The sequence below is a fragment of the Bacillus rossius genome, chromosome 13, assembly GCF_032445375.1.
Source record: "Bacillus rossius redtenbacheri isolate Brsri chromosome 13, Brsri_v3, whole genome shotgun sequence".
Taxonomy (NCBI): domain Eukaryota; kingdom Metazoa; phylum Arthropoda; class Insecta; order Phasmatodea; family Bacillidae; genus Bacillus; species Bacillus rossius.
This window is the reverse complement of record NC_086340.1, coordinates 40,900,481-40,926,197: the sequence shown is the minus strand read 5'-3', so window position 1 is coordinate 40,926,197 and position 25,717 is coordinate 40,900,481. Positions and strand designations below refer to the sequence as shown.

Sequence of the window (25,717 nt, the reverse complement as noted above, 5' to 3'; positions counted from 1 at the left end):
GTAGTAAAACTACGTGGAACATGAGTTTTTTAGTCAAAATGAGAAAAAAAAAAATCTTTTTTCGTAAATAATTAATGAATGTTCATACATAAAAATACGAAGTACCTAAATAATACTTTTAGTGGCTATTCAACCATTATGGAGTACATACAGTCTAGTGAAAGTACGATACTCAAATATCGATCTCGATCTGAAGGACATTGTACATACTGTAGCAAATACTTTGATAAAAGCTATAATGCTCGTAGACATGAAAAGACCGATTGTTTTAAAAGTCCATTCCGTCAAATACTAAGTTGTGACAAGTGTGGTAGGCGGATGACACGAAGAGAGAATTTAAAAAGACACTATAAAACTTGTAAAGCCAAGCTCGTTCAGGAGATAAAGTACGAAGATGGAGACGATATGCTCGGGGACAGTATGTCTTACAATGAAATTGATCGACCTAGTCTTAAAAGCGATTGTGTTAAAATCTCTCCAGGTCTTGAGAAAGTATATAGCTTAAATGGTGTTGGAGATATAAGTAAGGTAGAAGATAATGAAAGTAACATCTCCAGAAAAAGTGTCAAGGCGTCCTAAAGTAGACTTCTACGGACTTTGGAATATTTTTTTGGAAAATTAGTAAGTAAGCTTGTTGCCAATGATGGTACTCCAATGTCAAAAAATTCGAAATACTGGGATATGCAAGATGAAGATGTCAGTGTGTTTGATAAAGATGTGGATAGCATCGATTATGATGATGATACAAATTATCATAATCATTATTACAACGATTTTCAGAATATGTTCAGCAAACATTCGAAGAAGATGGTGTCATCAAGTGAAATTGATTATATATCGTGGAAAGACTCGAACGTGTTAACGAACAGGTTGCGACTTTTACTTGTTTCGCAAAATTACGAAATTGTATCAGTTATCAAAGAAACGTGGGCTATTCTTGATGAACTTAGAATTTCAGGGTATATATAATAAGTTAGTAATGTGTATTGACTGACGGATTTTTATACTTTTGTATTTTTGATATAAATATAATTTTAAAAATTGTTATTAAAATGTGTCGTTATTCATGTCCTAATAAAGTTCATGTGTATGCTACTTTAAAGAATTGAGTTGAGTATGAATATATTTATATATGTATCTGTGTGTGTGTGTGTGTGTGTGTGTGGAAAGTTTCCATTTTACTGTATGTAGATGATGGAAAATTAGTGTCGAAGAAGGAAAGAGTATGTAGAATTAAGTATCGATGACGGAAAATGAGTGTTGAATTGAGTGTCATCGATGGAAAATGAGTGTCGAATTGAGTGTCGATGATGGAAATTGAGTGTCAAATTGAGTGTCGATGATGGAAATTGAGTGTCGAATTGAGTGTCTATGATGGAAAATGAGTGTTGAATTGAGTGTAGTTGTTGGAAAATGAGTGTAGAATTGAGTGTCGATGATGGAAAATAAGTGTCGAATTGGGTGACGATGATGGAAATTGAGTGTCGATTATGGAAAATGAGTGATGAATTGAGTGTCGATTAAGGAAAATGAGTGTCGAATTGAGTGTCGATTATGGAAAATGAGTGTCGAATTGAGTGTCGACTATGGAAAATGCGTGTTGATGATGGAAAGTGAGTGTTGAATTGAGTGTCGATGATGAAAAGTGAGTGTTGAATTGAGTGTTGATGATGGAAAATGAGTGCCGAATTGAGATTAGATTATGGAAAGTGGTTGGTTGCATTGAGTGTCGATGGTGGTTAATTTGCATTTGTGTGCATGTTAATGATGGAAAATGAGTGTTGACTCAAGTGCCTATGATGTAATATGAGTGTCAGTGATGATAAATAAGTGTAGAATTAACTTGCATCCAGCACTGTGTATGTGTAGCTAGGTTCTGAATGTTCAATGGATTCCTGGTTCTATATAAATGTAGACTTTGCTGACATGTTCACTGACAGGATTATTTTACTAGTCGACGGTATGCTGTTAAATATTCGAATGTAAATAAATAATAGGTTGTTAATTGACTTCTTTTAGTTTATGTGTGCTGCGTGGAGCCTAGTAGACTGATGGAAGTAAGTGGGGAGCTTAATGTTGAATGGTCATGTGTTGATGAATACGCTGGTGACCCACAGTATGTGCATAAATCAAATGCTAGTGGTCTGATAATATTTTGGGATATTTACGAAGATATTTATCGATGTGTGCTATGAAAGGTTAAAAATGTCTAGTAAAATTATAGAGTAGGTCTCTTGTTTCGGAGACTTTTGTCGTAAGGCTTAACAAGGATCGACTTTGAAGGGATAGGATTTTGAAGATGTGTGGTACTGAGCATGTCTTGGCTGTAGCTATATCAGCACTGAAGCTCCCCTGAACTGTAGATGAGAGGTACAAAAAAATTGACTTTGGACCTAGCCTGGTATCGTATAAATTATTTTAGTCATGTGTTGTAGTCATTTGGAGTCAGTTGGATGTTATGTGTAGCTCTACATAATAAAATTTACATTTGAGTAGTTTAAATTTTGTTTGGATTCTGAAAGTTCCATTGATTACAGACTCTTGCTCCTCTATTAAGTCTAAATTAACCGTGTATGTAGGATGTGTGATTAGTTGATTGTATATATAATTTAAATTCTCATTCCTTGAAATTCCTAATTTTTTTAAGTAATAACAATGGATGATGTATTGACTTGCGTATTATACAAGCGGACACTGTTATTTAAGCGAGTCTTTGGCTGCATATAAGTCTGGTATATGAATATTGATGTGTATCCGAACTCAATTGTAGCAACGTTGAAATCGGTACAAATCCCAATGGTGGCGGGGTCAACGACTGCAGAGATCTTGACGGAGGGTCTCACGTCTTCACCGGGGTCCCTGACGACGGAGGCGATGATGACGAAGCAGATCCCTATGACAACGATGAGGGAAGCTCCAGAGATTCCGATAGTAACGAAGCTACCATCTCCAGAGATCCCGATGTATGGCTGTATCTACTGTCTCTTCACTACAAGAGACTTCAATGTGTTCATTATCGAACGCAGAGGAGACTCCGATACCTGCAAATACACCGCATTTCGTAAATAAAACATTTTGTGAGCAATTCCCAGCTTCTGCATCAGTCGTGTATACTTCAGATTCTTTGGCATCCAGTACAGATGATCTGTTAATGTCGACTGGGAAATCTCCAGCTCATGCAACATACGGGACTTCGTCGCCTACAACAGCAGTGCACATTGAAAGTAATATACTTTCCGAGCCGTCGGTGACTAACGGTCTAACGACGAGACATCTGTGTACGTACTGTAGCAAAAGTTTTAAATACCGACAACATGCAAGAAGAAATGAAAATCATGTCTGTAGAAGAAACGTTAATCGATGAAATTTCCGTGTGAGCCATGTGGTGTACATTTCACAAACAAAAGTAATTTGATTAGGCATTGTAAAAGCAAAGTTAATTTGCAAGTTGTACATCGGGGAAGCGATGGTAATTGTGATGAGTATCTGTATCAGTGCCGCTACTGTGGTAAACGATTTGAACGACTACGAAGTACACGCATCCATGAAAGGCATGGCTGCAGAAGAAATCTTGACCGTGTAAAATTTCTGTGTGAGAAGTGCGGTGTACAGGTTACACGAAAATTTTACTTGAAAAAACATTAACAATTTTGTAAAGACGGTTTTCTAGCATAATTTCTGGCCCTCTAAGGTGTTACACTCCTGATCTGATGTAACGTGATCTGTATGAATTATTTGTATTTTTTCACTCTTAATACGAACTATAATAATTTATTTTAATAATGTTGAATGTCGCATGGACTGAGAAATGTAAAAAATATATACAGTGTCAGATTTTAATGTGTATAAATGTAAAATTTTAAATAAATTATAGAATTAAAGAATTTTTTATATATTTTTCCCTAACCTGCATCGTTTATCTTAATTCAATAAACTACATGTGTCACGTAATTTAGGTTGGATTTGAAATGTCCGTTTTGACTTGTTTGTGTGTATTCTTTTTTTATCAATAATGCTGAAGACTGTTTTTTTTTTGTTAAATTATTTTTGACTGTGTATGTCATCTGCATTCTTAAGATTTTTATGGGAGATGTTTTGGTAATGTGCTGGTACAGGTAATGCCGTAACATTAGAGCAAATCTGATAGGAACTTGATTTATTATGTTTGAGAAATAATTTATTACTCCCCGAAATAAAACTAATAGACTTGTGGGAAATTTATGGTCTTAAATCGTAACCTGTCATATATTGGTGTACACTACGGAGGTGATATTAAAAAATTAAAGAATGTTTATCAATTGACCACACTTCGGGGTATGCTGGTGCACTGGATGGTCTGTATCAGTAAGATTCTGGATACTTGGAAAGCTGTTCTTCGTCCAAGTAGCTCACTCCGTTGCTGATTACTAACATGAATTTTTACAACATGGGAAAATGAATGTATACTGGCTAAGGTCTTGATTTAAAATATTTTGCTGCTTATAATTATCAGAGTATTGAGTATGGTATGTAGGAATCGACTCCTCTCGTATATGTGCTTTACATTTATTTTTGTAGGTAGCAAGATATACATTCGTAGGCTGATTTTCTGCTCTGGTTCAGTGATGTATACTTTGAAGTGGTTCCAGCAAGTACTTTACGTATGCTGGATTACGATTTCACTGGAGTTTTACGTGAAATGGGTTGGAAGGCTAGCGACGTGATGTATGCATGTCTTGAGCAAAAATATGACTGCCGCAGTATTCTGCTAGCTTGCAACTCCCGCGCGAGGGGTCAATGTTCATTTGCGGGTGACGGTAGGCGTGTCTCGATCGTGTAGTCTCTGTCTCTATCCTTGAGAATTTTTTTTTTTTTTGAGGTTGACGTGCTTGAATTTATGTACTTTTGACTGGTCGCACGTGAATAAGTTTAAATTCGTATGCATTGTAAGATATTTTTCTACATGAGGTAAGAAAAATACATAGATGCTACATTGACTGAGATATGTATCGAACACATGGTTCTTACCCTATGAGTGACTAGCACTTGTTTGACCTATCTCCACTAACCCTCGTTTACTTTGTGATATAGATGGGACATGGTTGTTTTCAGACAGATGATGGTTAAAATGACTTGGACAAAGTGTCCTTTGTAGAAATTACTATGTGTGGTAATTATTTTAGACGAAGAGATAATTTAGTAAAACACGAAAAAATAGCGTGAAGGTTTTTTTTTTATGTGTAAACAAATTATTGATAGGATGGTTTTGTATGTAGAACTGTTAGTATACCACATCTCTTGAAGAACACTGCATGGTATATATAATGAAAGACTCTTTGGCTCAAACTAAACTATAGGTGGAAAGGATGATGCGGTTCCTATGATTAAATGAAAGGAACTTTGATGATTTTTTTTTCTATATACTAAGATGATTTAATTGAGTTTGCGATGATGGGTTGAAGGATAAAATAATAAAACTGGACTGATAGGCTTTTACAGAAAATGAGAATGGAGCTCACAAGATCATAGATTGTGGTACATCTCTGACAACTGAAATGTGGAAACGATATCATAAAATGAGTGATATTGATGCAACTCATGATAATATTGATGACAGCTATGATGATGATTTACATCTGTGATAGTGACATGGACGCGGAGATTTTAAGACAAATAATATTATTAATATAGAAAAGATGGAAGCCTTAGCACGCCGATCGTGACGAGAAAAAAATATTGAAGGATGTTGATGGTATCGGGAAGACTGAAACTAATGAAGGTATCAACACTGTGAAAAGTGAGAATACATTCAAGCCTATATTTAGCAGATCCTCCATACTTTGTATAAATGGTGGACTCCTGAAAAGGAAGCATACAGACGATGAAGACACTTCGACATCAACGATATTGAGTTCTTGCAGTAATCTGGGTGAAGACGTTGTCTTCTACGGTGATTGCTACAGTGACTCTGAGGCTGTTTACAAGGCATAGACTGTGATGCAGAACCTAAAGCTGACAAGATCGAAGAATGTGGTGGTGCCCTGAGACCGAAGCGATGGAAACGTCGTGTTATAATAAATAAATCTGATCAAGCTTGTGATGATCGCTGGCTAGATGATGAAAGTAACCGTGAGGATGGTGTTAAAACGGAAGACACCAGAGATCATAATATTTATAATAAACATACAATGAAGATGGTGGCAGAAGAGATTGATTCCACATCATGGAAAGATCCAAAAATATTGGTTGTCCGGCTAAGAGTGATGGTGGCATCTGTTCGTAGAGGGAACTACTCGCATATCGTGGAAGTATCGACCATACTTAAAGAACTTCGGAACGCTGGCTACATACAATAATCATTTGATTAACTGTCATGTGTGTACTAATGAAAAATAAAATGAATTATTTATATTTTAAAAAAGTATGATTTATTTCTTGTATCCTGATTTCCAAATAAACCTGTGTTTCCTCTACTGTATGTGTGATCATTCCGTTTCCTGTGTGTACTGTGTGTACGTTCCGATTTCCTGTGTGTACATTCCGTTTTCCTGTGTGTACATTTCGTTTTCCTGTTTGTACATTTCGTTTTCCTGTTTGTACATTTCGTTTTCCTGTTTGTACATTTCGTTTTCCTGTTTGTACATTTCGTTTTACTGTGTGTACATTTCGTTTTCCTGTTTGTACATTTCGTTTTCCTGTTTGTACATTTCGTTTTCCTGTTTGTACATTTCGTTTTCCTGTGTGTACATTTCGTTTTCCTGTTTGTACATTTCGTTTTCCTGTTTGTGCATTTCGTTTTCCTGTTTGTACATTTCGTTTTCCTGTTTGTACATTTCGTTTTCCTGTTTGTACATTTCGTTTTCCTGTTTGTACATTTCGTTTTCCTGTTTGTACATTTCGTTTTCCTGTGTGTACGTTACGTTTCCTGTGTGTACTGTGTGTACGTTCCGTTTCCTGTGTGTACGTTCCGTCTCCTGTGTGTACTGTGTGTACGTTCCGTTTCCTGTGTGTACGTTCCGATTTCCTGTGTGTACTGTGTGTACGTTCCGTTTCCTGTGTGTACTGTGTGTACGTTCAGTTTCCTGTGTGTACTGTGTGTACATTGCGTGTTGGAGCCGAGTAGACTTGTATCCATGTAGCTTCATAGACATGTAGTTTCGTAGTCATACGGTCTTTTAGTCATGCAGTCTCTCAGCCATGTATAACTCGGAACCAGCTAGATCCTCTTAGACTCGTAGCCTTGTAGCCTCGTAGTCTCTTAGACTCGTAGCATTGTAGCCCAATATCATTGGAGCTGTTGAAAGAAAAGGTAGTTGGAGCATTTGGAGCTGTTGGAGCCATTTGGAGGCTGTTGGAGCATTTGGAGGCTGTTGGAGCATTTAAAGCTGCTGGAGCATTTGGAGCTAAGAAGTAGTCGTTGCACGTCTATGCAAAGCTAAATGTTTATAAGTTTGCTGGCTTTTGCAAGTGATTCTGTAGTAGGATAGAAATTGTGTAATAAATATTATGTTTTTAAAAGACTTTGTGGTGTTTTATTTCTCTAACCGAACGCTTTTCTGGTATTTAAATTAAATTTATTTTAGCTTCGTCCAGAATCGTGCCAAGGACCCTAGACGACCTAATTAATCAGTATATTGTTTGCAAATTTATTTTATAAATTTTTAACTTTTTCCTGAATTTTTAGTTAAATTATTACGAAAATTCCAAGATGATGGTCTTGATGTCGGATAGGATGATGGTAGTAGAGGATTTAAAGTCTCTTAAGAATTTTGAACATGGTTTATTGAAATTATTATTATTTTTTTCATAAAATTAAACATTATTGCATCATTCAGGGATCGAACCAAGGACTGGAGCGGATCAAATCGATATGTAAGTTAATGAGTGATTTTTTTGATGAATTTTGGATTTTTTTCCGCTTTTCTAGCTACATTATTACATGATTTCAAGATGGCTGCCGAATTTCAAGATGGCGGGGGAACCTCGGTAATAAATGATTACTGCACTGTTGCGGGTTAGAATAAAATCATCCAGATGGAAATGTACTCTATAATACAAGTACACACACAAGATGGTGTACTCCGACAGGTGGTAGCTCCTGGTAGCATGTACTGAACATAAAATGACGGATCCGTGATGGACGACAAGGACAAAGTCAAATTTAAAGGACAAAGTCAAATTTCAAGGCCAAGGTCAAATTTCAAGGTCAAGGGCAAATTTCAAGGTCAAGGTAAAAGTTCAAGGTCAAGGACAAAGTTCAAGGTCAAGGACAAATGTGTGGTGACTAGATACTTATACTAACATGGTATCAGCACACTCTAGCGGTCGAAAACAAGATGATGACCTCCAGCGGGTGATTTCAAGATGGCGGTCGTCACGAAAAGTGCAACGGTGGTTTTAAGGATTTTTTTATTATTTAATTAGGTTGATTAATTTTTTTAATGATTTTTGAAATTTTTCCCGATTTTCTAACATAAGAATTACGGATTTTCAAGATGGCGACCATAACGATAATTGCAACAGTTACGTCTTAATACAAGATGGTGGTTCTGTCTCGAACAGGTGGTGCTATTATTACTTTAAATTAAAAAAATTACAAGTCCAAATATGCATGTTATTTTTTTTATATACCTTATTTAATTTTCAGTCTGGTAAATGTCTCGATAGCCGAGCGGTTAAAGGCGTATGTTTTCCAACCTAGAGATCAGAGCTGTGATGGTTCGAATCACAGCGCTTCCAATATATTTTTCATAAAAAAATAAATTTAATATGTCGATAAGGATCATAATAGCTCTGGTAGGTAATGGAACATCGACCTTATGTGATGAGACAGAGCGACGCTGTCGCTCTCTAGGAACAAACGACGGAAACAAAGTTGTCGGTATCCAAGATGGCGACCTCCAGTGGAACAGAAAAAAAATCAAGAGCGACGATGGTGCTATCTAGGAACAAACAACTGAAACAAAGTCGACTGTATCCAAGATGGCGGCCTCCAGTGGAACAGAAAAAAAATCAAGAGCGACGCTGGCGCTATCTAGGAACAAACAGCTGAAACAGAGTCGTCGGTATCCAAGATGGCGGCCTCCAGTGGAACATAAAAAAAATCAAAAGCGACGCTGGCGCTATCTAGGAACAAACAGCTGAAACAGAGTCGTCGGTATCCAAGATGGCGGCCTCCAGTGGAACATAAAAAAATCAATATGGCGACAGAGATGAAAATTTCATCATAATGAGTGGGGCGCTCGATTTAAATATGTCGGATCCAAGATGGCCTCCGTGATCTACTTGTCCCGTTACGTTGTGTCCCGTTACGTTGTGTCCTGTTACGATGCATCCAAGATGGCGGATCCAAGATGGCGGATCCAAGATGGCCGCCGGGGTCAAGGTCAAGGTCAAAGGTCAAGGTCAAGGTCATCCAAGATGGCCGCCGTGACGTCACAATCCAAGATGGCGGACCGACAATCACAATCCACGCGCCAGCGCCATGTTTTCGGACCGGCTATCCTATACTACTTTTATGCAATACAACAGGAGTATGCATTTCCGAAATTCTAATTTCAAATTTTACTTCACAAAATACAATGCTGCAGATACATTTAAAAAACTATTTTTCTTAACATTACAAAGGTGTGTCTAAGACCTTTCTTCTCAATGGTGTGTATCTGGCAACAGAGCACATTCAAACGACGGCGCTAAACAGCAGAAGTCGTGCATGGGAAAGAGTGAACGCACACTTAACGGCACCCGGCACCCCAAGTAGTTCAAGTGTGCGCACACGAGAGAGCTTCGTGCTTCACGCAACTACGCCCACTGACCAGCTACTCAGCTCGGCTCCTTGTGAAATGTGGAATTTTTGTTGTATCGCTTATCAAAGTCATAAAAAATTCTATGATTTTTAAATGCCAGTTAAAATTTATTATTTTTTCTGGAATAAACTAAACCATATCACAAAGCGGCCAGTAAAATTGACTTTAAACATAAAAATTTCCAGTTTTATATTAAATTTATTCTCCTTATCAATACTACATAAAAACGTTGCAGCTAATAATGAAAAAAAAATTGCGATATACGAAGGATATTCGTAAGTAAGCTCCTTGTAGTCATTAAAAAAAATAAACTCGCGAAAAAAAGTTTTATTGACAGTTTAAGTTTACTGCATATCTTTTTCAAAAGATCGCCATTCAGTTCCAGTCACTTTTTGTAACGCTTCACCAGTTTATTTAACCACTCTTAATAGAAGTTCACCGCCTGGAAATTAACCAGTTAACAATCGTAATTTTGTACCTTTTGCTGTAATTGCCTCTGCGACCCAAAAAAAAACGATAGCCATCATTTTTCGACCCAAGTACGGATATTGCGTAAACATTTTCAGGATATGTTTACTAAGCGCTTGTACCCAGACTACACGCATTGCGTATTGTAAGTCCGTCATGCCTAGGGAAGCCTTAGATGTACATCAAGTTCTGTCCCTGCCCGAACACGCCCGAATATTCACCTTCGGCCAACCTCGGGTTTATTTATATATATTTATATTTATCTGTTTATTTTAATGTAGCTATACGAACTTAACTAACCATCCATGGTGTTTTAAAGTGTTTTAATGTAGCTAACCTAACCGACCACTTTTAATATTTGAATTCATTTTTCCTGCGCAAAAATAAAACAAATCCCGAGGTTTGCCGAAGGTGAATATTCGGGCGTGTTCGGGCAGGGACAGAACTTGATGGACATCTTAGGCCAAGGTCTGTAGAAGGGGAGGTTAGCCGTTGCCCGTGGCAACCAGCGGGCATTTTCACTCGGGGTGGGGGTTCTACGTCACAGTAGGACCCTTAGCTCGCTCGCGGTCGCTTGAGAGCGCGGGAAACGATGTTCGCCACGTGTTTTGTTCGTAGTACCGACGTTTATTATATTGCGTTATAGATAGAGACCTGTAAAATTCGCGATTTCAAATACCTAAAGGATAGACTCCATGATCCTCTATGCACTCGTGCAAATAACATCTGCTGATTGGTTACCGACTCGTAACACCTGTTGACTGGAATGATCGTGATTCGCTAATTCTTCTGTTAAAGATTTTTCATTGGCCCAGAGTCCTTCAGATAAACTGTGGCCCAATCACTGAAGCAAAATAATGTCAAAATTATTTCGACTCTATCCTATCGTGAAATAAATCCGCGAATTTTACAGGTCTCTAGTTATAAACTATGAATTTATCTCTTTGCAGTGTTACATTTGTAGTTCAAGTTAGTGCACTTTTCGACCAATGATAATTAAGTTTTCCACTTCAAACTGTGTGGGAATGCAGATAAAAATTTTAATGCATACGCAATTCATAAATTTATTTTTAATTTAGTAAAAGTCCTTTCGGTGATATGTACGGCCTCAAATGCAGGAAAGTTCATACTGTGACACTTCTATAGATAAATTACTCCTTTAGTTACATTTTCGGTTATTCATAAAATTTAATTGTTTACATTAGAAATAACATTGTTGCAATTTATATTTTTTTGTCTATGGTAGAAAATTTTGAGCTAATGAGATGAAATTTTGCGATGCTTTAGAAATCCAAAAGGCGTGCAGAATATTGCGTAAATTGTAACTGGACGAAAGTTTGATTAAATATTTTGTATATTTAACTTGTGACTTCCTCTTATTTATTTTCGATGTAATTTATTTTTCTTTGTGTAGTTTCATGAGAATGAAATAAAATAGGGCATACACATGATAAAACCATTTTTACATAATTATATGAAACATGATATAAATACCACCGTTCTTCATATTGTGTAACATAAATGTTCACGAAAAATGTCATGATGAGGTAATTTTTTAAATGTACCTATTCGTGTTTATCTATTTAAAAAAAAATTGGTTGTATATAAAGTCGGTTTACGGACGATAGTTTAACGTGACAACGTCATAACAAAACATTGATGAAATTATTGCATAATTTTTTGAATAAAATTGAATATTTTTTATTGAATTATCACTATTTTGTATGGATACAAAGAAGGAGTGAAATCAAATCTACAATTTAATTGATAAATTTACTTTTATTTGCACTCATTAATTCTAATATGTTTATTACTTTAACGAACAGATTATTTTAACTATAACTTTTATACATGTTTGCTATTTAACTTCTTCCAATCTGTGTTATTCTGTTAAGGATAGGACGATGATAGGAAAAGTAGGAAACGAATGGGAGTGTTTCAAGTTTAATGTGCATCTAAAAAATCAAATCGATGGTTGTTCCAATTGAGTGGAAGAGAGATAGATGCGGCGAAAGCGTAAAATGAGCGTAACGGGACACAGCGTAACGGGACAATGTGCGCAACGGGACACTTTTTCGTGCGTGCAGCCGGCGTTCATCGTTTTTTTAGACGTCACGTCAAAAAACTAAATTCGCGAAGTACATAAATTACATTTACACCGCAAGAATCTCTGTGATACATACTTTAAATGGTATAAGTTTCGTTCATTTTGAGACTTTGGTGTTGTAATTGTGAGGAGTTCAGTTTTCGAGCGACAGGCATGCCGCCTGCAAGCTGCTAGTCAGGCTGCGCTACGGTCCTACTGTGACGTCACAGTTCCCCGCCGTGACAGGCCACACCCCCATCGGCTAACCTCCCCTTCTATAGACCTTGATCTTAGGCCTCCCTCATGCCTGTGGCAGACATGTCCGTTCCGATCCCGGCCGGGGAACAACTGTGCAGAGGGGTTGAAGAAACTGGTGAAGCGTTGCGGAAATGGCGATCAGGTGAAAATTGTGAATAAATACGAAGTAAACTAAAACCTATCAATAAAAAAATATTTCTTACGAGTTTTATTTTTTTTAATGACCGAACGGAGCTTACTTTACGAATATCCGTTATAAATAAATTGCATTTTTTTTTGTAAGTAGAGCGACTCAGAAGGTGTGTGTGTGAGTGTGAGTGAGGTGAGTATAAAATGGCGACCGTGGAACGCGCATGCGCGGCTCGGCTGGGAAGTTTCTCGAGCTGGAGGGGGAACGTGGGTGGGGACGGGAATGATAAAGGAGGGAGAGGGGAGGCAGCGACACTCGGGCCGGCGCGCCTCGCTGACCCACTTCAGGCGCTCAAGGTCACTGCAGAACGGACACCCGGCGACTGTGCCACAACAACCCCTTGCTTGGTTCTAGAGTCATCCGCTGTTCGGTTCACATCCTCAAAGTAGAAACAGGAAAAATTCGCGGGTTCATTTCGTGTTATGCTAAAATTCAAATAATTATACCTTAGTGCTGCTTCTGTCATTGGTTCACTGTTAATCTGGAGGACTGAGGGCCAATTAGAGACCCTCACTCATAGAAGTGTCGAATCACAGGCCACCCAGTCGAGACGACTCACAAGTCAGCAGCCAATGAACAGTTGGCATTTGCCCGAGTGTGTAGAGGATATTGGAGTCTATCTTGGAGGTCATTGAACCCGCGATTTTTTCCGGTCTCTACCTCAAAGTAGCCACCCACGAGCGTTTTTTTTAAAGATATACTTCTTTAGGCGCGCTGCGAAAACATTGTGAGAGTGAACTTCTACAATGCGCGCGCAGCATGCAACAAAATTTGACTCGATGAAAAAACCGTTTCATACAAATAAACATTATATATGTGATTTTAAAACGTATACTTTAATGAATGGGTTTAAATACTAGTCATTGTCATTATAATAGTTTATTTACTGGGAATATTAGTGATATATATTGTGTTTATAAACTTTTTCAAGAGTATTTTCAAGTATAGTTGTGTAAATGAGTTTATGTTCTTATATGTATGATTTATTATATATTATAAATTATTACATTAATATTTAATAACTAATTTTAATTATAAATCAGAATAAACATTTAGCATATTTATAGATTTTCATTTATAAAATTTATCTCGATTATTTTACTAAATTAAATAATTAATTTTATACATAAATAAATATTTCATACTGAATATTTATTAAGTTTTTTTAATTTTATTGAATTTATACTTTACTTACCGTGTATAAATCACTCTAGTCCTTTTATTATTTTATTTCTCTTAAGTATTTGTAGGCAAAATAAAGTTAGTTTTTTTATCACGCCAACTAAGTATAACTTTAACGCGCTTACATAACTACGCGCATTTTTTTGGTTATTTTCTTTTCGTGTGAAATCAGTTTAGTTAAGTTATTATCTTTGAAAGATTTGTGCAATGGGAGTGCATGACTTGATGTAAGCTTTTGGACATACGCCTTTGCTAAGCACATGTATGTCTGTATAAGAAAACTACAAAAAACACAAAAGACAAAAATCACAAATCAAGCAAATAATTTATGTTGTCAACAGGATATAAACACGACATAATATTCCATAACAGGAATATGGTCAACAAACAAAGAAACATGGACTAACAGAACGAAAAATTCCCCACAAATGATGACAGCACAAAAATATTGAAACCAAAAAAATTCAGCACAACAGTTGAAACGAGACAAAAACACAGCAAAACGAAAAGACGAAACAAACACAATAGTTTTCCAAAAACATAAGAGAACGAAAAAAAAACCACAAATGATGACAGCACAAAAATATTGAACCCAAAGTTAAGTTGGGTGAATACTTGTATTTCAAACGTAAGACTATTATTGTCTCCTTGATAACGAAATTACCGGAAATGGGTGATTGGCGAAACAAATAGATTAAACAGTATTATATTTGGTGGGGAAAAATATAACCCGAGAAAAACCTATCACCCGAGGAAAACGGCCGTCACTTTTCGCATTTGCGAAAATTCGTGATTTTTCCGAGTCGATAATCGAAACACATCACAATTGTGAAGGGCAAGCGTCTTAAACAAATCATTTTTTACCCCACACAAACTTTTTTAAAAATTTCACTATTTCTATATTATTTTTGAGGCTAATTGAAAAAATATATACAGAAATATTACATTATCAACATAAGTTTACAAACGCATCAGTATTAAGGAGCTTATCTTAATTACGTATTTTTAATTTATACTTTAATGTACATTAAGAAGTTTTATCATATGATTGTTTTATATTTAATAATCTACATTCATTTTCAAAATTGCCCGTAATTTAAAGGGCTTGTATCATTTAAAGCACATTGAGTTCTGAGTTAACTTCCTAGCAAACACAACTATACAACTTTAATACCTAGGTTATTCTTCTACACATTTTAAAACATCCACGGGCTATTAATAAAAGCAGCACGCGGACTTTTCTTTTGTCATCACAAAAAAATATATATACTTCTTTTCCTACTTTATCCATCAAACATTTAGAGAATGTTATTAATTTTCACAAATAATTCAAAACTTTTAAAGAAGGGTTGATAGCCAATTGATTATATCCTAGAAACTGAATGTTTTGTTAGTATCTAGCAAACATACACTCTGGAGTCATACTATAGTAAATTTGAGTTTGAAATGTCTAAAAAATGCCACAATTAATTTTTACTAATTAGTTTTAAAGTTTTTCTAACAGTGTGAACAAGTACTTATAGAGCATATTTAAGGCTAGAAACCAATGTAAATCTTATCACTTTAATATTTTTTCTTTTCAGTTCATTTTTATAAATCTTAAGACCTAATTTTCTGTAGCTAGCATAGCATATAGAATAGCGTAACCCGTTAGTTGTAATGTTTTAGCAGACAGCTTGCCCCTGCAGACTTCTGAAGCTGCTGTACCGCTTAACACATGTGCTAAGCGCGTAGCCGCATGTTCATGGTCCAGGGGCGCGGGAGAAAGGGTCTAAACAGGAGGAAAAGTGTCATAATGAAAAAGTACCATAGTAATTATACCATAATCTCTTACACACCCCATGGAATGAGTACAATAGTTTCACTCTCACATTTTTGAGCAAGTAGTGTATAGACTATGTCAGTAGGTAGCGCTGTCAACCCAGAATTTTCCTAGGTAAACTTTCAACACTATAGAGAGAACTTGTGATGGTGACTATATGTGCTTGCAATCATATATCAATTTAACAGATCGCGTGCGAGAAGAAGCATTGTTTCCAAAAATGTATTATTATCAGCTCCGTCTGTTTCTCAGTAATTCTGTGGTGGACATCGTACCATGAATGTTGGCGCCAGCAATATCTGGCATATGCGCACTCACTCTAGGCAGATGGGTCATAAGGGCGGGTTTATAAACTACGTAAGGAATGCAACCGTGGAAAGAAATTCACGTTCGTTTATAAATCATGAAAGTCGCAAGACGTCACTAACCAAAGAACTGGAAAATGTAAAATTCTTCCCCAAGTTTCTATTGATTATTAATGTTTATCATGAAAAATATATAAAAACTGTCAATAATTTAATCTATAAGTAGTTTTTTTTCTTTCCCTATGCAAAATTTTAACAAGTGAAAATGTCATGTATATGATAAAAACATTACTTTCACATTCCATTTGCGTCCTTTAAAAGTTTTCGAAACACTTCCCTTAAAACACGGAAGGCGGAAACACAAGCCGAAACGTAAGAAGTTAAAAGTTCACCGACGCTTGCGTAGAGTTTTTGCGTCTTGTGTAGTTTACAAACGAGTATCTGAAAACGACGTCGTTATTGAACTTTTTGCGTCTTAAGTTTCTTGTGTAGTTTATAAACCCGGTCGAATACAGAGTATTTTGGAACGTTTAGAGCCGGTAGATTATGACGTCATCGTTGGAGTTATAAGCAAGGAGTATATAAGTAAAAAGATATTTCATTCCCAGTTTTAACATTATTCCTTATTTTTTCCTCTGAAATCGGTTACTAATGATTCTCACACTACCAACCATACAGCATAAAACCAAAGAAATTTAGTTTTGTCCAAATTTATATCAGTATCAGGTTGTTATTAGAATTCTTCGTGCTATATATCAAGGTCGGTTAAATATATTTATAAGTTTTGATGAAATATTGTCTTATTTATATTTTAGTGTCTTGATATTGATAACGTAAAAAATAAAGAGTTTTTATAACACTTTATTAGATTGTTCGTTGGTGGTCTAGAAAAATGTTAGGTTAACCAAGTTGTTCCACAATACATAACCATTTTGGCTCCTAGTATCGCAATATTTATTTACATAAATACCCATCTAAATAAATTCACACAAATTGGCTTTATTTTAACAGGTAGCTACAAGCACCGCAAATACGCGAATAGGAATGTACCATTAACTAGTGCCTTCAAGAATCACCTGTTTCAAACACACAGTATCACAAAAATATTAACATAAATTTTGGTATTTAAACGTAAACGTTTACCGAGGCCTTCCGATTCCTTTACTTTTAGGTGCCACACATTATTTAATAGTCATTTATCCAATTTCTTATTTTAAATAAACCTATGCATTAGACAGGAATATGTAGAGACCTGAAAAATTCGCGGGTTCATTTCGTGTTATGCTAAAATTGAAATAATTAGACCTTAGTGCTGCTTCTGTCATTGGTTCACTGTTAATCTGGAGGACTGAGGACCAATTATAGACCCTCACTCATAGAAGTGTCGAATCACAGGCCACCCAGTTGAGACGACTCACAAGTCAGCAGCCAATTAACATTTGGCATTTTCCCGAGTGTGTAGAGGAAATTGGTGTCTATCCTGGAGGTCATTGAACCCGCGAATTTTTCCGGTCTCTGGTAATTACTTATCCGCGATATGTAAATGGTCGTAGTAATGAGAAGGAAATGAAACAGGGAACGATGACGTGTGATACGAGGCCTCGAGTTGCTATTCACGCCTACAACTCTCGCGTCATGCTGACCTTCAGGCAGTGCGTATAAACACACACACACACACACACGGTGTGTTACGTTACTGCATTTGTTTACCTTATGAATAAAACATCGGGGCGGGGACTTCGAAAATAAATGCCTGCTTCGGTGCAAGAGCCCCACAACAACAACTTCGGTGCGGAACTTTCGAGACCCAGCCGTGCCGGACTATCAGACGCTAGTGTAGATTTAACAGGATTTCCGAGTGTGAAAATGTGAAATGTAACCCACGGAGAACACGAAACACTGTACAGAAATGAAAACCGCCGGAAGCGAAAAATAGCGACCGGAAAAATTCGCGGTTTCGGTGACCTTCAGGATAGACTGCACATTCCCTTGTACACTCGGGCAAATAACGCAAGTTCATTGGCTGCTGACTTGTAAGTCGTCTCAGTTGGTTTGTCTGTGATTCGATCCTTCTTTGGTTGAGGGTTTATAATTGGTTGAGATGCGTCCAGATGAACAGTAAGCCAACAGCAAAATCATCTAAGAGGTATATATATTTGAATTCTAGCCTATCGCCTAATGAATCCGCGAATTTTTCCGGTCTCTAAAAATAACCTTTAGAAAAAATAAGAACGGTGCTCTTTGTATGTTAATATACGATCAGTCTGTGATATCGTGTTATCTTCTGTCATAGAGTGCCGTTTCTTTCTTCCCTTCGTGTCGAGCTATTGCCACCCCCTTTCTTCACTCGCGCCCCTTGCGCGAATGTTTTCACATGCTGATGAGGCAGGCGGGTCGTATTGGTGGTACTTGATTGGCTCGCGTTGCGCGCAAGGGCATTGTTCGCGCTACAAAGAAAACCAAACACGCTCGTGATCCCTATCTCTGGCGCGGGACTGGAAACAGTGTTGGCTCGGACTAGAGGGCCGATGAGGGGATAAAGTGGAAACTACGGGGGCAAGAAGGTTTCATGAGTAGAGAACGGAAAATATCGCGGATTAATTTCGCGGTGTAGGCTAGACTCCAAACTCATTCACTTTCATTTTGAGTCAGTGATTGGACCGCCGTTTACCTGAAGGACTCTAAGCCAGTGAAAAACCTTCAACAAAAGAAGTATCAAATCACAAGCATCCCCGGTAACACGTGTCACGAGTCATTGTCCAATGAGCAGGTGCAATTTGTCCTAGTGCATAGAGGATCGTGGAGTCTATCCTAGATGTCATTGAAACCACGAATTTTTCCAGTCTCTATTCATGAAATATTTTGAACAGTTCCGCTCCATTAGACGAGTTAACACCACGTGCGACAGACGTGAAACTGGAAAGATAAAAACTAAACAATAAAGTACACAATGTAGATGTACACTGGAGGTTGACAATAGTTACATACATGTTGACGAGAAACCTGCGAAAAGGCTTAACAGAGGTCTGACTCTCTACTGTACCCCCACTCCCCCTCGACTGGGTGTCGTACTTTTCGTTACGCTCTGATGAGACGTCGTCTCATTTTTCCCTACTAGCTGGAACAAGTTTCAGCTAGAAATGTATCTAAATATTACAAATGTATAGAGACCGGAAAAATTCGCTGTTTCGATGGCCTTCAGGATAGACTGCACATTCCCTGTACACTCGGGCAAATAACGCAAGTTCATTGGCTGCTGACTTGTAAGTCGTCTCAGCTGGTTTGTCTGTGATTCGATCCTTCTTTGGTTGAGGGTTTATAATTGGTCTAGATGCGTCCAGATGAACACTAAGCCATTAGAAAAATCATCTAAGAGGTATATGTATTTGAATTCTAGCCTATCGCCTAATGAATCCGCGAATTTTTCCGGTATCTACAAATGTAACATAACTTATGATGTTATTCGCAAGTGAAACGCAAAACAGCGCCTTCGTCATTTCAATATTATTCTAACCCAAAATAGAATAGCGTAAATATTTTTATGCTCAGCTTAGATGAAGCATTACATATTTATTTTTATTATTTAAAACCTATATTTTTTGTATTCATCTAATTTTGTAAGTAGCAAGGTTAATACACGCGTTCGTATTATTTTCTTTCACTTACAAGCTATGATGTGAAATTTTTTTTATCGTAAATGTTAAAAGCTAGTCCGTTCAGCATTTACACATTGACAAACATTGGTCTTAAAACCCTTTACTAAAATAACTTTATCGGTTTTTGTGATGCTGTAATATATTAACAAAAAACCAAGATTAAATGTAAAATTGTTATTTATGGTTTCTGTGTACCAAATATACCATTCATTTAAATATATAATTATATTATATACAATTTTTAATATATATATAAGTACATTATCGTATTCAACGCGATCCCATAACCCCATAAGAATGTCAATGACGTTATCAACATGGTAGCAATTACGTCATTATCACAGCTACTTCCTTACGGGATAAACGCGGGAAAAAATGGTATATTCAGCGAGAAACGTTGTACACATTAGTTTTTTTGATTACGTTTTCTTAAGTAAAATACATTTCATTCATCGTTATTCTAATATACAGTGCCATAATCAACATATGCAGTATTGTTTAGTAAGTAAAACGTAAATATACACACTTTAAATTGTAAATAGTTGAAACAGTTCCAAATCCGTGAAATCTACTTGGGATTTTTTTTTTGTATTCTGGTACATATTGTATCTGTAACTGGATTTCATTGTTTCATCAGTGTAGTTCACTAATTCTCCAGTGAATTCCGGTCTTTAGTCTCCTAGGTCCACAGCAAAGTTCACCCACCCATCCACCAGTGAATGACCATCTGTTGGGTGAATCTTCAGTTACTACTATTTCACTTATTAAAATCACACATTCAGATTCGGAGTGCTCGACGTAAATATCTTGAAAAGAGGTTTGAAGGGGGGGGGGGGGGGGGAATTAGGGTCAAGTGTGTCCTACCTCCCCTGGCTCTAACACTGGTCCACGGAAATAAATTAAAATTAGACTTCATTTTACTGTGGGATCTCAAATTGTTTCAAAATATCTGATTATAACTACGTGTACAAGCAAAATTTATTTCCAAAAGCATTACAACACGAAGTTGTAAATTTACTGCATCATTAGCAGATGAATAAATCCCAAGTAATAGCTTGAAATCTCTTGTGATGGATTTGTAGTTTTTGGTCATAATATATTAGTTCTGTGTTGTCGTAAAAGTCATTGAGTAAAAGTTGTTTCAATTGTAGTTGGCTACGTGTATCTTTCATGCTCTCGAGTTAGTGATTCAGTTATTGTTTGTGCTTGTTTCTGAATATAAAATCAAACAACTCTTGGTTTACATGGAAGCTTAAATGAAACTAACTTTGTAGTACATGATAATATATACTTGTCCATATTTATATATCCAAATACACGTGTCAATTATTCTGTACCATATTTTTTTTTGTAAATGAAACAGAAATAGTCATGTAAAATTACAGATATTTATATTTTTGTTTACATTTGCACGAAAACAGCTGTATCAGTACAAAATATTATTTAGTAATAGTGGGTTCGGATTCTTACCCAAAAAAAATTATGCTTTGTGTTGCCCCAGTACCTAAAATAGTTAAAGCTATTTGTAAACCGTTCCCGGAATAGCTTTCCAGTATTAACTGCGTACATTAACAAACAAAATAAAACCAGATAAATTCCGATTATTAAATATTCTATTATCTTTTCCGTGGTTTAAAATATAATGCTTGAATCACGTGCCAATTTTAGTACGAAATACATAGTGTTATCTCGGGAAACGTGTTTAATACATGCAAAAATAACCATAGATAGAGACCGGAAAAATTCGCGGATTCATTTCACGGTAGGCTAGACTCCAAACTCGTTCACCTTCATTCTGAGTCAGTGATTGGACCGCCGTTCACCTGAAGGTCTCTAAGCCAGTGAAAAACCGTCAGCAAAAGAAGTATCAAATCACAAGCATCCCCGGTGACACGTGTCACGAGTCATTATCCAATGAGCAGGTGCAATTTGTCCTAGTACATAGAGGATCGTGGAGTCTATCCTAGAGGTCATTGAAACCGCGAATTTTTCCAGTCTCTAACCATAGTAATGTGTTGTACGAGGTTACAATATATTTGCTGGCAAACAGGTTTCCGTAAAGAGCACGGAAAGTATTTTGTTGTGTGTGTGTCGGAGGTAGGTGAGTGATGTGTGGCGACATGTGCGGTTGTCGTCCCCAGCCGTGCCACTCGGAGCCGTCCACACGACGTGCGACGCCCAGGTTTATAACTGTTTCCCCCCTCCACTCGTCCGCCGGGCGGCCGTCAAGGCGTGGCTTATCGGCCGCTCCGACAGCGCCACCCCCTCGCCACCTGTCACTCGGCGTCACGCTGCTGGTTCTGTCGCGAGCCGCAACAGGGCGCTGCGCAGACTGACATTCGCCCCGGACCCCGTGCGGACGGTTTGCAAGTGAAACTTCTTCGGGCGCTACGGGAATCAAATTTCAATGCAACGTGGTCGTGAAACATTGTCGTCCGACGCTGAAAGGAAGGATAGTATGTTGCGGACGGTGCAGAGAAGCGGGCTCCACGTGGCTTAGTGCGGCTCAGGTTGAACCCCGCCATGCTGCAGGGATAGGGACCCGCCTGCGTCTGACTTGCTGGCGTCTAGTAAGGTAGTGTCTGGGCAGAGGGCAACACAACGGGGTTTGAGCTTATTTGAAGTGAGTAATAATTTTGATAATTTTGTTGATTCATGTTTGATTAAAATATTGTCCTTTTCATTCTCTCTCTATCTCTCTCTCTCTCTCTCTCTCTCTCTCTCTCTCTCTCGGATATTTTACCTACTACGATATACTTACGAATCGAGATTTGAACTGCCAAAGAAGTTTCACTTCTATCAAGTGTACTGAGATTTCCGCCCTCTTTCTTTTTTTTCATTTTTATTTCACTTGTTTGTCTAGTGTTATTTTTCAAATATGGACATTAATAGGTGAAGGAAAATTTTAAAAATTATTAGCATGTAATTTAAAGTGCTGGTCAATACAAATTTCAATTCATGATTTCTGGGAAAGCTATTCAGGGAACAGCTTTCAAATAACTTTAACTATTGGAGGTACTAGGACAACACACGGCATAAATGCGAACCCAGTGTTGCTGCGAATACTATTTGTTGTTTCCATGTGAATGTACACATTTAAAAACATCTGTAATTTTACATGAATATTTCTGTCCCATTTACAAAATAAATGACTAGAGACCGGAAAAATTCGCGGATTCGATTTGCGGTAGGCTAGACTCCAAACTCGTTCACCTTCATTCTGAGTCAGTGATTGGACCACCGTTTACCTGAAAGTCTCTAAGCCAGTGAAAAACCTTCAACAAAAGAAGTATCAAATCACAAGCAACCCAGGTAACGCGTGTCACGAGTCATTATCCAATGAGCAGGTGCAATTTGTCCTAGTACATAGAGGATCATGGAGTCTATCCTAGAGGTCATTGAAACCGCGAATTTTTCCAGTCTCTATAAATGACAGTGTGAGTAGGTGCGTGAACTGCGTTGTGAAGTGACAGTTATTGACAGCCGGCAGGGCGGGTGGAGGGGATGATGACTCGGAGCGTAACGACTTCACAACGCAAAGGTTCTTTTTGGTTCCGGATAAATTACGCCGTAGAAACTTAGCCAGATTTGTGATTCCAAGTTATGTGTAGACAGGCAAACAGGCACAAGAAGGTACAAAGGTTTTTTTTTGTGGACTTAAAATTTTGTACTTTTATAATACTATTTTTAGTTCGAAGTGAGTAAACCCAATCCTAGTAGATTTAAGAAGGGTTTCTGGAAGTTTTCAACGAGTAATTTTTTGAAGCTAAGAGTAAGTAATTTTATGTTGAGCAGTTTCAGGTACAAAATGCATCGAGCAGCTGTAAGTGGATTAAGTGTATTATTACGTCACAAGCAAAAACTGCAGGTATAAAAAAGAGTTGTATGTGGATTAGGCCTGATGATTAAATGTGCCTGAATTTTTAACTCTGTGGTGGTGAGGAAAAGAGATTATTTTAATAAAATTAATCATTGTTTCATTTTCCAGAAAAACATGCAGTTGTCAAATGTTTCGTGAAATCAGTTCTAACGCTTCAATTTTCCTTTATCGTAGGCACAGGACATAAATATTGATCCGAGAAAATAAACTATCATTGTTTTGGATTTAATTCCCAACAAGTTTGTTTATTTTCGTTTATAACCTAAAGTAAACAATATACAATATAATGGAGTAATTATTCTTCGCCACTTTTTCAGGTTTAATTAGAAATAATAGTTTCAAAAAAATTATAATAACACGTTTTTAAAAACAGAATCCAAAAATTACTTCTAGCCCCTCTACAGATTTATAATCCCCTACAGATTCCTAACCCAAGTAAAAATTGTCCTGTAAATTTGTGATTGTGAATTTTTAGTAGCTACGAAAATACCTGTGCGATTTAAAACGAAAAACGTGAGAGTAGCTTTCGTTGAGAAAACTCACACCAAAGTTCATATTTGCAATGCAATAAAATTGTTAGTGACATAGATGAGCTATTCATGCATCAATTATCTATTTAATGCGGTCCAAGTTTTTCGTTTTAAATCTTACAGGTATTTTCATAGCCATTTTAAAATTCGCAATGCACAAATTTTCAGGGCAATCTATAATGGCGTTAAAAATCTGTTTGGGGTTAAAATTCTATATGGAGCATAAAGAAATTATTTTTTAAAATTTTGCATCTTTAAAAATATACATCTTATTATTATTATTTTCTGTTTTCAACCCTGTGAGTGTGAAACTCTGCAAAATAATGCTAAACATTTTGATCGGAGATTCGGTGATGTCGGCACCGCCTGGGCGTGCTGCGTTATGCAACCCGCAACACTGTACTGTTGTGCTCGTAGCCTAGCACCACGAACCCGGGGGATCGCTACCAAACAAACAAACAGACAAACAAGAAAGGAGTAAAGGGCTCCGCCTACCCGGACACACACGCGGTGCGCAGGGCTTCAGGACAAAAACAACGCGATTTCAAAACTACTCAAGATATCAGAGCGGGGTCTGCTTAAGAAAATCATTTAAGAGTTCGCTGAGGTCAGAAAAGTACTTTTGATTTCGGATTAAGTTTTTAAAACATTATTTTTAGAAGAGTTAAGGGGCCCGCCTCGTCAGGGCTGTATGTATGTTAGTGAGGCGGAACGATAAGCGTGATGCTCGCTGGTATGTCTAGCGCTGTGTAGCCTCTAAGTTCAAGGCTCTGAACTGACGCGCAGTCTTCTCGTAGTCACAGGTTAACTGTGAAATTTGAGTGGTGACCTTAACATTTTATGGCGGAGAAATGAAGATAAAGGTGTAAATCAAGTCACTTAAGTGCTTTCAAGAATCTATACCAGTTGTTTTACACCTAAAAATTACTCTGAAAACATACGTTTTAGACATTTTAACACTTCTAAAAATACAGTTTAAAAACTTAATCCAAAATCAAAAGTACTTTTCGGCCCTCGGCGAACTCTGAAATGCTTTTCGTAAGCAGACCCCACTTGGATATCTTGAGTAGTTTTGAAATCGCGTTGTTTTTCCTGGAGTTCTAGGCACCGTATGTGTGTCCAGGTAGGCGGAGCCCCTAAGATGGCTAAAACGCATGTTTTCAGAGCAATTTTCAGGCGTAAAACAACCAGTACAGATTCTTGAAAGCACTTAGGGGACTTGCATTACACCTTTATCTTCATTTCTCGGCCATATAATGTTACGGTCACCACTCAATGCACGACGAGAAGACCGCGCGCCAGTCCGGAGGCGACACCGCGCTGGAAGCACCGGCGGGCGCCCCTGACGAGGCAGTGGCTGGCCGGTGGTTGGTGGACGGCGGCTGGTTGGTTGCAGGGCGAGGGCCAGACGGCGCTGCACATCGCGGCGGCGGAGGGCGACGAGACGCTCGTCAAGTACTTCTACGGCGTGCGGGCCAACGCCGCCATCATCGACCACCAAGGTGAGGCGTCTCCCGCGTCCTCTGGATCACTCATGCCTAGAGACCGGGAAAAT

General features: G+C 37.5%; 1 protein-coding gene across 1 annotated transcript in view; it reads left to right on the top strand.

Moving 5' to 3' along the window:
- The window catches only part of LOC134538475 (serine/threonine-protein phosphatase 6 regulatory ankyrin repeat subunit A-like), a 210,704-nt gene that overhangs the window by 107,215 nt on the left and 77,772 nt on the right, over positions 1-25,717 (top strand). Inside the window, 1 exon segment of the mRNA XM_063379807.1 lies at positions 25,559-25,664. Coding sequence (XP_063235877.1) covers positions 25,559-25,664 — 106 coding nt within the window.